Here is a 13,464-nt window from a genome sequence, read left to right as displayed (position 1 = left end):
TTTTAACTTCAATTACTCTGAAAATTTTTCAACAAAATAAATAAATTTTTTCATAAAATTTTACATGATTTGCGTTTAATAATTTAATTTAACGATATTTTGCATTTGTTTGAATAAGCTCTGTATATTGTAAAACTAAATATTCTCAACAAAAATCAAATGAATAAAGTTCTCATAAAACTACATTTAAACCAATACACTTGAGAGAAAAATTGGTCTTGATATTCAAGTAAATAAAAAAAACATATGATTTGCGTGGTATTTTTTACGGTTTCTGCTCTTTGCCGTTAGTATTTTCATGGCAGCATCTTTGTCCGCACATCCGTTGGTCACACTGGGTGACATTGAGTTGACTTTTGCATTAGTTTAATTATAATATAACTCGATTTATCCGCGAAGCAAGTGACCAAACAAGCACCGAAACTTGCACGGGTGCAGTGCGTCACTCCATCCGCCAAATCCCGGAGAGAATGCGCTGTCCCCGCGGCTAATTACACGAACTCAACGGGTTCTAGCGTGCGAGGTGTTCCGAGGGGATTCTGTGGAAATTGGATTCCGCCTCCTCGTCTCCTCTCCTCTCCTGCACTCACCCATTGTGCTGAACCACAACAAACGATCCGAGCTGCTCCGTTCCGAACCGATCCGCACCGACATTATGTAAGTTGAGCGTGCCCGCTTGTCGAGAGTAAACAACAATCATAACATCGCTTAACGTCGCAAACCGCGCCGCAAAAACCTCATCCCACCTAGAATATAGGGGTCAGACCTTCATAAAACCAAAATAAACCGTTCTAACCGATGCTGTAAACGAATGTGTTCAAACGAGCAAGTGAATCATGATCAAATGTATAACGATATGGCATATTGGCAAATCTTATTGAATCCGTAGTACAGAGTGTAATAAACAGTTGACAACTTTCAAATAAAGAACTCTAGGAACAGATATTTAAACGTCATTTTCAAAAGTTTGTACAAAAATTTTAAATATGTTATGATATTATTATTCTTTAGGCAATACAAGTTTTTATATTTTATATAAAAAAAAAACAAGAATTGAATAAATTGTGTGAGTTCCTAGTACCAAAATAAAGTGTTGTAAACCTAAAAAACCAAGTGATTCAACGATCAAGAATGATAGCTGTTAGATATTGTCTTATTGATCTTAAACAATCTTAGTGAATCTCTAAGTACAAACGTGTAATAGAATTATTTATATAAAGCAATTATCAGGCGGTGTAGGAATATTATTACGCTTTATATCTAGTGAAATTTACATTAATTTAACATTTTTCAATAAAATATGATTATTCCCTATTCAATTACCACCAAAAACAAGAGACTCTTTAATATAAAGCAATCATAAGTTGGGCTGTTATAAAACGTATTAACTTAAACAATAGGGTACCATAATTTCCGATTATTACTTCGCTGACATGTTTTATTAAATAATGTTTATTCCGTTTGAGATATATGAAACTATAAAAAACAAATCCTTTCATTTTTAGAAAACCGTCCAGAAGAGGATCCACAATCGAACCGGCGATGCGTTCACGCAGCAATTCGGGCGTCCGCTTGGACTACTACCAGCGCATCGTGCACCGACTTATACTGGCCCACCAGGAGCCGGTCACCGGCCTCTTTCCCGCCTCCAATGTGAATTCGCACGCGTGGATCAGGGACAATGTGTACTGCATCCTGGCCGTGTGGGGACTGTCCATGGCGTACAAGAAGATTGCCGATCAGGATGAGGATCGGGCCAAGTGCTACGAGCTGGAGCAGAGCTGTGTGAAGCTGATGCGCGGCCTGCTGATGGCCATGATGAACCAAAAGGACAAGGTGGAGAAGTTCAAGATGACCCAATCACCCTACGATTCCCTCCACGCCAAATACTCCAGCAAGAACGGCCTGCCCGTGGTGGGGGACAATGAGTGGGGCCATCTGCAGATCGATGCCGTATCCCTGTACCTGTTGATTCTGGCCCAGATGACGGCCTCCGGCCTGCAGATCGTCTTCTCCCTGGACGAAGTCTCGTTCATCCAGAATCTGGTCTTCTACATTGAGTCGGCCTACTCGATCCCTGACTACGGCATTTGGGAGCGCGGCGATAAGACCAATCATGGTAGGTACATCGACTGGCTGCTCACAAAACGATCTGTTTAATTTGTTCAAATGAATCGTTTTTTGTATCTTATCATTAATTTCTTTTGTTTGCCAACGATATAGATTATAATAAAATGTTTGGCTTTTAGCAAACACTTTTTTTTTTGATAAACAAAACATTTTCCAGATATTTATTTTTACCAGTCCATTTTTCCCATCAGTGAACTATATATTATTTCGTTATTTGTGTGTATTCCAGGTGAGCCGGAGCTGAATGCCAGCTCCATTGGCATGGCCAAGGCGGCGCTGGAGGCCATGAACGAGCTGGATCTGTTCGGTGCCCGCGGCGGACCGGCCAGTGTGATCCATGTGCTGGCCGACGAGGCCCACAAGTGCCAGGCGGTGCTCCAGTCGATGCTGCCCCGCGAGTCGAACAGCAAGGAGCTGGATTCCGGGCTGCTGTGCGTGATCGGCTTTCCTGCCTTTGCCGTGGACGATGCCCAGTTGATCCACAACACGAAGGATGCGATTCTGTCCCGCCTGCAGGGCAAGTACGGCTGCAAGAGATTCCTGCGCGACGGTTATCGCACGCCCAAGGAGGATCCATCCAGGCTCTACTACGAGCGCTGGGAGCTGCGCATGTTCGAGAACATCGAGTGCGAGTGGCCGCTCTTCTACTGCTACCTCATCCTGTTCCACGCCTTCCAGAACGACAAGCGTTCGGTGGAGGAGTACGCCAGCCGGCTGGAGAAGATCATGGTGCGCTCCGAGGACGGCATCCTTCTCGTTCCGGAAAGCTATGCGGTGCCGCAGGATCTGGTGGGCTTCGAGTACCAGAAGCCGGGATCCCAGCTCCGCGAGGTGGTCGGTCGGTGTCCCTTCCTGTGGGGCCAGTCCCTCTTCATCCTCGGCAGACTGCTGCAGGAGGTGAGCATTGTGTGTTCCTTACGGATCGTTTTCGGTTCGTTTTCGGTTCGTTTTCGGTTCGTTTTCGGTTCGTTTTCGGTTCGTTTTCGGTTCTTATCTAAACATAGATGCTCGTTGGCGACCCTGTAAAGTATTTATATCGATCTAGTTTTGTCTATTTGTTTACACAGCTGCGGGCACATGTCTAGTTTCAATCATAATATGTGCAAATTTAGAATTTAGTAAGGATTCATGTGCATATTCATTATATTGGTTAAATGTAAAATAACTGAAATTATATATTTATTTTAAATTAAAGTGCATATTATTAGTACTTTTGAATTACAGATTGATTAAGTCAAGCGAAAACAATTTTTTATAAAAATATAATAATTTAATTTTAAATTGAAAGACCAATTTAATGGGTACGCATTATATATCTATAACATTTGGACAGAACTAGATAAATAATGAATTAAATGCATATTTATAATATGTACATCTGAATTGCAGATATATATGTATATAAGCTTATAATATAATATATTGTAATAACCTTTGGATTACAGATTTACCTCTTTGAATTTATATAATGCTACAAATTCAAGGTACTAATATTATTTTGATTGCCATTTTCCAGGGTTTCCTGGCTGTGGGCGAGCTGGATCCTCTGAATCGTCGGCTGGGGGCGCAAAAGAAGCCGGACGTGGTCGTTCAGGTGGTCATCATCGCCGAGGACAACGAGATCCGCGACAAGCTGGCCGAGCACGATCTGCACGTGCAGACGATCGCCGAGGTGGCGCCCATCGAGGTGCAGCCGGCCCGCGTCCTCAGCCACCTGTACACCTATCTCGGACGCAACCGGAAGCTGGGACTGAGCGGTCGCAAGTCCCGCGACGTGGGCATCCTCAGCACCAGCAAGCTGTACTCGCTAAAGGATCGCATATTCGCCTTCACCCCGCAGGTGAGTGACCATGGAGTCCGGTTAAACTGTCTCGGATTAACCCAAGAATTCCGGCCACCCCTCCCCAGAATCCCCAATAAAATAAAATACCCACTTGCCTTTGTCCCAATTGCTCTGTTTCTTATACACTTTCTATTGTATTTTTGGTCAGGGATGCAAACCGGTATTTAAAACTTTCTATTATATTCCAAATTTTAAACATCGGCTTGGTTCTTTAAATAGCTCAAAAACTTTGACCTTAAATATTAACATTAATACAACTAAAAACTATTTATTTTAGTACGAGAACTTTAATTATAATAGTAGAAATTTCTTTTAAAAAATATGCAAAATTAGCAAGTTTATATTAACGATTGATTAATAAGTTGAAATAATAATTATACTAAAAACGACTTATTTATCCATTGAATATTAATTATTTTATATTGAAGTACTTAAAATTAATCAGTACAGTATTCATTTGTAAAGTTTTAAAAAATTTCAAATAATACATTAATGAGTTTTACGATTCATTGATAAATATTAACAATAATATAACTTAAAACGACTTGCTAAATTATGAATATTGATTATAAACAATATCAAATTATGATTGGTAATTAGTAGATCGGTTTGCATTCCTGTATTTTATGATTGATTTATGATTTCTACCGTTTATCACGTTATCATCAGTTTGCCGACCTGTCGCGCTTCTATATCGCCTCCGATAACGAACTCATGATCGACATCCTCAAGGGCGAGATAAATTTCCTCAAGTCCGCTTGGGATTTGTTGGGTCGTCCGCTGGTCACCCTGGTGCTGAAGCGGATTCACCTAGGTCGGTCAGATCGGAGAGAGAATGCCGAAAAGAACACGTTATATTTATATATATTCACTCCATGTCTTGTTTTTATTTTTTATTTTTAATCTATTGTTTATTGTGCGCGGGTGTTTTTTATGCTCTCCCTCCCCCCAACAACCCCGACTGTTTTTCCAACCTATATACTCGTATACTTTGTGAATTGTTCTGTTGATTTGATTAATTGCAAGGGTTTGCTTTTGGTATTGGTATTGTTTATCAATTAATTGACACGCACACTCGAACACACAAAAATATGCACACAGAATTGACTCGTTAAACTCTATAGAATCGAATCGGTTGCCCAAGGTTTGGAATTTTGTGGTCAATTGAAGTGAACGCTTCGTTTTCCAAAAATAGCCAAGGGTAATTGATTGATCATGACCTTTGACGTTTATTCCAGACTTTGGGAAGCTGGTTCTCAATTGTAGCCACTCCTCTTCAGCTTTTTAGTTGGTTATTGCTTTTAGTTAACTTTAGTTTGGTTATGGTAACACCCACACACTAGTTCATATATTCCATTTGCTATATAGAAAACTGGCATACACACACACATTACCTTATATACTTTGTACATACAATTGCGGTTCAAATATTAGCAGGAAAAAAAAATATTTTTTAATTGCATCTAACAAATTATAAAAAAAAAATTTTTACATTTCAAAATTTAAATTATATTTAGAATTTCTAAAAAAATATTGTTACTTCTTTTTTCATTGAATAAATAGTTTCAGTTCTATAAAAATATTTAACGACATTTATTTGAATCTATTTTTGTGTGTTTTTTTTTTAATTCAAGCAAATGCTGCCGATATTTTCACCGCTTATATATTATTTTTTATTTTAATGTAGCTATAGTTTATTTAGTTTTATTTATCAACGCTCTGCTCTGGACTTTTATGAACTTTTATACCCATTTGCCTAGAATTTCCATTCCCGAGCCCCAAAATCCGTTAAAAATTGGCCAATGAAATATCAAATCAAAACGAAAACGAAAACCAATCCTTTCTCTTCTTTATTTTATCCCAAATAAAAACAATATATATATATATATATATATATATATTATACACAACAACTACAACTGCAACAACAACAACAACAACAACACTTACACAGCATATCGACTATGAAGAATATTATACAACACGCGATCCCGATTTGCTTGCCAGCAATTTTACCACAAATTTAGCATTCTTGACCAACAATTGGCGTCACATGTTGGGCAGGCCGACAATCACACTAATGGCAACCCACTATATGCTAGGTAACTACCCCAAATCAATAAAAAAACAAAAAATAAATAAATAAATAAATAAAAAAGAAAAAACGAAACCCCACCCAGCTCGATTATGCATTATGCCGCCTTGAATTCCAAATCCAATTCCAAATCCAAATCCGATCCCCATTCTGCACCCCCCAAAAAGTCGAAAACACACTTGATTCCAAGGACCACTGCATATATGCGATATACTCCACACACAGAAAAGCCAACAAACAGTTGATATAACGATATGCAAACGATCTGTGATCTGTGACCTGTGACCTCTGACCCCTGCTTGTGTCTGCTTAGTAAATGGCCTGATTGCTTCCGCTCTTTCTGCTCGTTTTCCTCAGTGTATCAATTACCTTTTGAACCCGAGTCCAAATCATTTCCACTTACTGTGACCCCAAATACACCTATATCTTGAACCAAATTAATCACAAATTATTGAAGTTTTTTTTAGAAATATGTTAAAAATAATATAATCTTAATTTACACATTTTTTAAATAGTTTTTAAAATCAGTCTTTTGTTTACCAAGTATGGTGTCTTATTTCGGATTACTTTTGAAGATATAGGTGTATTCCTTACAAATTTTTAACCTGCGCTTAAATAAGGTTCTATTGTGAGCTTTTTACCATATACTTTCTTTGGGCATTTGGACTTGTGATCTATATATATATATACCTTTGAATTCTCATGACCTATGTTAAAGCTTCTGAGACCAAACAACCTATTAAATGTATCCCTTCTTAAATTCCAAAAATCGGTCATTAAAAGTTTAAAAAAAAAAACAAAGCTTTCTATGCGTAAATAACCAATATCGACGCTGCACCTGTGATTGATAATAGTTTCTGTGGCTAATCAATCTACCCACTGCATTTGGCTGGCACTTGCACCCAAAAAAGCACACACTAATTGCCGATGGTGCTGGAATCCTGTGCTTAACTTCCGGTTATCGTTGTATTTTTTGTGTGACTAACCCGTAGTTTATTAAACGGCGCTCCTAACCCAAACCAAACCAACCCAAACCACAACCAAGCATCCCAACCAAGATCATGATCCACATACTCATAGTCATGAACCGAAATGAAAACAGGGAAACAAAGCAAAGCTAACCAGATCCATTTGGATGCGATGCGGAATCCACAGATCAGGACAAGATACCGCTGGCCATGATCCAGACGATGAGGAAGCTGAAGTCGGGCTACATCAATGGCACCCGCGTAATGCTGGGCAGCCTGAAGGACTTCCTCAACACCTCGGCCATCACGGACCTGAGCTTCCTGGGCAGCACCGAGGATGGCTACCCGGACCGCCTGCATCCGGATGTGCAGACCTATCTGGACGAGCACCTGTTGCGCTCGTTCAGCAACCGCAGCACGATGAACCTGCGCGGCGGACAGCTGCGTCCGAGGACCCTCAGGCGGCGCATGTCCTGCAAGGGAGCGATCAAGAAGACGCGTTCCATTAATGTGGACTGTGAGTTTATACCTATTATCTTATTATTATCCTATTATGGATTATTGCTATAACATATTACATTGTTACATTCTAGCTGACAATCTGGGCATGGAGGGACCTTCGCCGCTCACCGAACGCCGCCTCTCATCGATTGTGCCACCGCCCTGGCTGCAGGCCAACAAGCAGAGCCACGTCAGCGTGTTCGCCACCACTCCGGAGGAGGGACCCGCCAGCTCGCCCCTGCAGCATCTGGGCAACGAGCTGTCCGTCCGCGAGAACATCTATCCGGTGGACCCGCACCACAGCCGCTCGGCGATCGACAGACGCAGCGAGTTTGTCCGCCAGCAAGAGAGTTAGTTTCCATATTTGCCACTTGCATTATAAGTTCATGAGAAAGTTCCAATGAATATATATTCTTGATCAGCATAAGGTGATAAGGAGAGTCTATCTAGCCATGTCCGTTTGTCTGTCCGTTCCTCTGTCCGTTTCCACACAAACTAGTCTTTCAGTTTGACATCTATCTGGATGACACTTTCTTAAAAGTCTTCTTTCTATTGCAGGTAGTATATAAGTCGGAATGACTATTTAATATAGCTAGCAATAGGAAGGAAATATAAATAATACAGTGATGATACACTATTTAAGCAATACGGTTTAATTACATTTAAATCGGACAATGATATCATGTCGTAGCTGCCATAGAAACGATTGAAAAACTCATCGGAAAATCGACATAGCTTAATTGTTTTTAAACATTTACGCATAAAAATCGATATATATATTCGTTTTGTTAAATACTATAGTTTTGTAATAGCTGCAAGAGTATATAAACTTCGGCTTGCCGAATAATGCTTCCTTTCTTGTTTTAAAGTTAGTCTTCATTTTATAAGTACAAATTTTTGGGATTTGTTGAAGGTGGGTTAAAATTATGATTATTATTAAATCAAACATTAGTTGTTTAGTTTAGTTTTAAAAACTCAGCTTCAGCACGTCGATTTATATTGAAATATTGACATTACTTATGATTTTTCAGGTTGACAACCTGCCTTTGATAGGTTGTTTCCTCTTGATTTCTATACTTTTGTTAATTTTTCGTTCTGGTTCTTGCCTTCTGTTTTCATTCATTTCTTGCGTATAATTTCGATTGGCCCATCTTCGTTCCGAAATGCGACGTTGATAGTAACAGTGCCCAAAATTCTCATACAACGCCATCGTGCCGAAACCAATTTCGCGGAAACAGAGGTGGAGGAGCTGATTGCGATGCTGCGCGAAACGGAGAATCTCGAGGAGCAGGGCGACATCCTGCAGTACCTGGTGGACACACAGGGTCTGGACTTTAACACGGGTAAGTCGAGCTAAGTTATACAAAAAACCATATATGTATACCACGTAGTTAAACGTGGCTTAATGCTTTTCAAATGGAGGTTTTTTTACATACGGGTTAAGAAGAGACCACCAAAAATAATACATTTATATACACACACCTGCTCTAAAACACATGCACTTGCGAAGAACACACGCCGTTACACGCTCACACTGTTATACATCCGGTTAACTCTTAACTCTTGGGGTTTAAATGTTTTAGGCTACAAAATGGTTTACACATTTATGGGAAAATATGTCTCGTTACAACATTTAAGTAAGAGTGATAGTAACCGACACTTAAAATTCATTTTTTTTTTATTAATATTAATAGTAAAAACGCTCACACTGTTATACATCCGGTTAACTCTTAACTCCGGGGGGTTTATTTGTTTTAGGCTATGATTGTTTATGGGAAAACATGTCTTGTTACAACATTTAAGTAAGAATGATAGTAACCGAAACTTAAAATTCTTTTTTTATTAATTAATATTGAAAGTAAAGACACTCACACTGTTATACTTCCGGTTAACTCTTAACTTGGGGTTTAAATGTTTTAGGCTAGACATTGTTTATACATTGATGGAAGAATGGGTCTTGCTACAACAACTTAGTTTTTGAACTTTAAGATAGCTTTAACCGATACCTGAAATTCTTTTTTTCTTTTAAAATATTATATGAGAAGGAATTAGAATCTTAGTTAAAAGAGAAGGTCGGTTTGGTCCTCCTGTACTATCAGTTAAGTTTGTCACCCTTTAACTATTATAGTGGGCTTTCGAAGAACAGAAAGAACTGAGCATATTGAACTATTTGTGCATATCCTGATCTCATTCCGTTGTTCTTACCTCGTACTCCTGTCGTTTTGTCCCGTACCTCGTACTTCGTCCTCCGTACCGTAATCGTACCGTACTCGTCCACGGCGTATAACAGCTGGTCTGGGATTCAAGAATAAATCGGATGACAATGCGACCGCCAGTGCAAATAATGCAGCCGCCGGTAAGTCCGTCGATCCGTCGATCCGTCTTGTGTTGATTGTTGTTGTTGTGCGGGTATTGTAGACGTACATACACATCCATTGGAAATTCCCGGCATCCCATACCCTACTCCTTTCTCCAAATACATGTATACTCTCTCCCACCGATTGGCCAAGAATTCGATTGCTGTATATCTATATATATATATACATATTCCCACATTTTATGGTTACCATCCTCTATATAATATTTTCCTCTTTGGTGTTTATTTTTGTGTGATATGTGGCATACCATCTGATTTGCATCACCGCTTTGCTTTGGGCTCTGCTCTATTAAAATATTATTTTATTGCAATATTATTTTTAATGTGGGGGCTTTTCATTGGATTTTCTGAGGTTTTAAAACCTATTTTAAATAAATCAATGAAAATAACAATCTTACTTATATTTATTAATTTTGCTTTAACTATTTATAATTTAAATTGATTTAATTATTAATTAAATTAAATTAATTATAAGAAGTTGGGCTTTATTTACCATAAAATACAAGTATATCATCAAAAAAGACCGCTTTGCTTTAAGTAATGTTTTAATTAGCATTATTAACCGCACACATATATATATTTATTTTTGGCCATGTTATTCAAGCGTAATTTAATTCTTTAACACTTTATTTTACTTTCTCCGCCCGACCACGCATCTAACCCCACATGAAACACACACACACACACATTCCGCATGCTTCCTGCGCTCTCTTCATTCACATTAACCCAAAAATGCAACGAAATTCCATGCTGCCAACCAAAAATACAATCCTTACCCAACTAACCCATAATGAAAACCTAAAATCAAAGAGCTCGAACAAGCGTTTGTGGATGAGGTGGTGCTGGAACTGGCTGGTGGTGGTGCTGCAGCAGGTGCAGTTGGTTCAGGTGGTTCAGGTGGTTCTGGTTCCAAAAAGAGCCCAACGATGGCCCTGCCAACGGTGATCATCGAAGCTGTTACAATTCCAGCCCCCAATAGCAGTGATCCGGATAATGCAGTCAATTCCAGTTCCGCCATTGCCATTGCCACCGCCACCGCCAACAGCAATATGCATTGCATCGGCAACACGAGCAACGCGAGCAACGTTAGCAGCAGCAGCAACATCAGCAGCAACATCAGCAATCACAACAACATGAGCCCACATGAGAATAACCACGATTCTTCCCAATCCGAAGGAATGCTGGAGGAGGGACGCGTGGTGACCGTGCGGGATCTGCTGAAGGGACTGTACGAGAAGGCCTGCCAGCAGAAGCTCTGGGGACTCGTCCGCCACACGGCCGGCATGCTGGGCAAGCGGGTGGAGGATCTGGCCAAGGCGGTCACCGATCTGCTCGTCCGGCAGAAGCAGGTCACCGTGGGAATGCCGCCCAACAACGAGCACACCATCACGGCACCACTGCCGGAAGTCGAGCTGCGACAGCTCATCCATGATGTAAGTAATTCACAAATAAAACAAGTGCCCTCTCCACTATTGGATACCCATAACTTAGCTAAACCAATTTCAAAATAAATGTGCCCACACATAACAATTGGGCGCCATCTGCCGTACAAATAAGCTAAAGATAGTTATTTAGCTTTCTTTCGCTTTCTCAAATATATGAACTCTGTTTTTCAATTATGACGTCATAATTGAAACTTTTCTAATAACTTCAAAAGTATTGTTTCGATTTGATTAAATTTTAGTGTGCCGATAGATATGGACCAAAGAAACATATAACAACCCAGAACCATAAAATAACCAAGCTATTAACTTAAACCCTTTATCCTGCTCTTAACCAGGCCTACGGCGACGATGAGAGCACGGCGATGCTGACGCAGGAGCTGATGGTCTACCTGGCCATGTTCATTCGCACCGAGCCGCAGCTGTTCCACGAAATGCTGCGCCTGCGCGTGGGCCTGATCATCCAGGTGATGGCCAAGGAGCTGTCGCGCACCCTCAACTGCGACGGCGAGGCGGCGTCGGAGCATTTACTTAACCTCTCGCCCTTCGAGATGAAGAATCTCCTGTACCACATACTCAGCGGCAAGGAGTTTGCCGTCAGCAGCGGTAAGTGGTCCTCTTGAAATAAATATATATACAAGTATAAATATTCATATTCATATTCATCAATGTTCCAGTGGCGCGTGGCAATCTGTCCATTGTGAGCTGCAAGAGCAGCCGCGTCAGCAAGAAGAGCCAGATCGGTCTGGGCGATCCGGAGGGCGAGGACGCACTGGTAGCCACCATTGACGACAGGCAGGGGCAGTGGCTGCGCCGCCGGCGACTGGACGGTGCCCTGAATCGGGTGCCCCGCGACTTCTATTCGCGTGTGTGGACCGTGCTGGAGAAGTGCCAGGGTCTGGCCATCGAGGGACGTGTCCTGCAGCAGAGTCTCACCCAGGAGATGACACCGGGCGAGCTGAAGTTTGCCCTGGAGGTGGAGACGGCCCTCAATCAGATACCACAGCCCGAATACCGGCAGCTGGTGGTCGAGGCCCTCATGGTGCTCACCCTCGTCACCGAGCACAATATGGTGCCCACGCTGGGCGGCATCATTTACGTGGAGCATCTCGTCCACAAGGCCAACCAGCTGTTCCTCGAGGATCAGCGCAAGGTGCAGGGCGACGCCACCCTGTGCTGCGCCAAGATCAAGGACGGCAAGGAGCAGCAGCAGGCCGCCTCCGGAATGCTTCTCTGCGGCGGCGCCGCCTACATATGCCAGCACCTTTACGACAGGTAAGAGTCACTAAGATTTAAAAGGGAATGTGGGTAGGATTTGGGGCATATCTTTACCATCCTCTTAGATGCAAAGCCATAAATTAGCCTAAATTACAAAATTCTCTTACTAATTGTTGACCTCTCTATTGCAGTGCTCCCAGCGGTAGTTATGGAACCATGACCTACATGTCCCGGGCGGTGGCTCTGGTGCTGGACTGTGTGCCCAAGCACGGCGAGATGGAGTGCGCCATCTCCTGAAGCACCCGCTCACTTAATAATGCCAATCTCTGCAACTCTGGACACGTCCGTTCTCCTTCTCGCTCACTCGCACTTTAGCGCATCTCTCTCTCTCTCTCTTTCGAACCCGCCTTTTACGTCTTTTGTCTCTTTCCTTATGACCTCTGACCCAAGCCCATCGATAAGTTCAGTCAGGGGGCGCCTGTATATATATTCTTTTGACCAACGTCAACCTCTCCTCCAAAAAAACAATATGCATCTTTATTTTGTTTTTGACGAAAGGTATATATAAAAAAAAAAAGAAGCCAACCGAAATCGGGCCAATTCAGTATGGTAATTAGCCCACGTAAATGTAGACCCTTTTGGAAAGATACTCCAAGAGTTCAGCCCAAAAAGCGATCCTAAACCCCCAATCCTTTTAGTAGGTCAACTCGCGCTGCTCGTTACAAATTTGTTTTTTTTTTGTACTTGCGGCTGTTTCACAGCGACGACACTTGATTGTTTTAACTTTTGTATTTTAAATGCTCCTATTTTATATTATACGTTTGAATTGTAAAGTTGAACACGCAGCAAGATTTACAATAAAAATGTGTTTGCAATGTTCGTCGAGTGTT

At 41.2% G+C, this 13,464-nt stretch overlaps 1 protein-coding gene across 11 annotated transcripts; it reads left to right on the top strand.

Annotated features, from left to right (window-relative positions):
- The first annotated feature begins 308 nt into the window (after nt 1-308).
- LOC108136499 (probable phosphorylase b kinase regulatory subunit alpha) lies at nt 309-13,453 on the top strand. 11 transcript variants are annotated; one of them, XM_041707128.1, is made up of 13 exons: nt 309-657; nt 1,506-2,119; nt 2,360-3,027; nt 3,647-3,970; nt 4,643-4,787; nt 7,224-7,553; nt 7,630-7,887; nt 8,722-8,880; nt 9,828-9,893; nt 10,884-11,347; nt 11,695-11,962; nt 12,034-12,631; nt 12,766-13,453. In XM_041707128.1, exons 2-13 carry the CDS (start codon nt 1,543-1,545, stop codon nt 12,869-12,871), a joined length of 3,963 nt encoding a protein of 1,320 aa, XP_041563062.1. In that variant the 5' UTR covers nt 309-657; nt 1,506-1,542; the 3' UTR covers nt 12,872-13,453. The 11 variants fall into 11 exon arrangements, with proteins under 11 accessions (XP_041563062.1, XP_041563060.1, XP_017113218.1 ...); XM_041707126.1 differs by having other exon boundaries at nt 8,716-8,880; XM_017257729.2 differs by lacking the exon at nt 4,643-4,787 and adding an exon at nt 5,928-6,075 and having other exon boundaries at nt 310-657; nt 11,091-11,347.
- Nucleotides 13,454-13,464: the final 11 nt, after the last annotated feature.

This window comes from Drosophila elegans, unplaced genomic scaffold (assembly GCF_018152505.1).
Source record: "Drosophila elegans isolate 14027-0461.03 unplaced genomic scaffold, ASM1815250v1 contig_149, whole genome shotgun sequence".
NCBI lineage: Eukaryota > Metazoa > Arthropoda > Insecta > Diptera > Drosophilidae > Drosophila > Drosophila elegans.
This window is presented reverse-complemented; position numbering and strand designations above follow the sequence as displayed.

Excerpts from the sequence above, each read along its gene's own strand:
- LOC108136499 (XM_017257725.2), top strand. The coding sequence starts at position 1,543 with ATGCGTTCACGCAGCAATTCGGGCGTCCGCTTGGACTACTACCAGCGC. Across the intron at positions 2,120-2,359 it reads CGGCGATAAGACCAATCATG|GTGAGCCGGAGCTGAATGCC; the intron begins GTAGGTACATCG and ends TGTGTATTCCAG. Across the intron at positions 8,881-10,724 it reads GGGTCTGGACTTTAACACGG|AGCTCGAACAAGCGTTTGTG; the intron begins GTAAGTCGAGCT and ends CTAAAATCAAAG.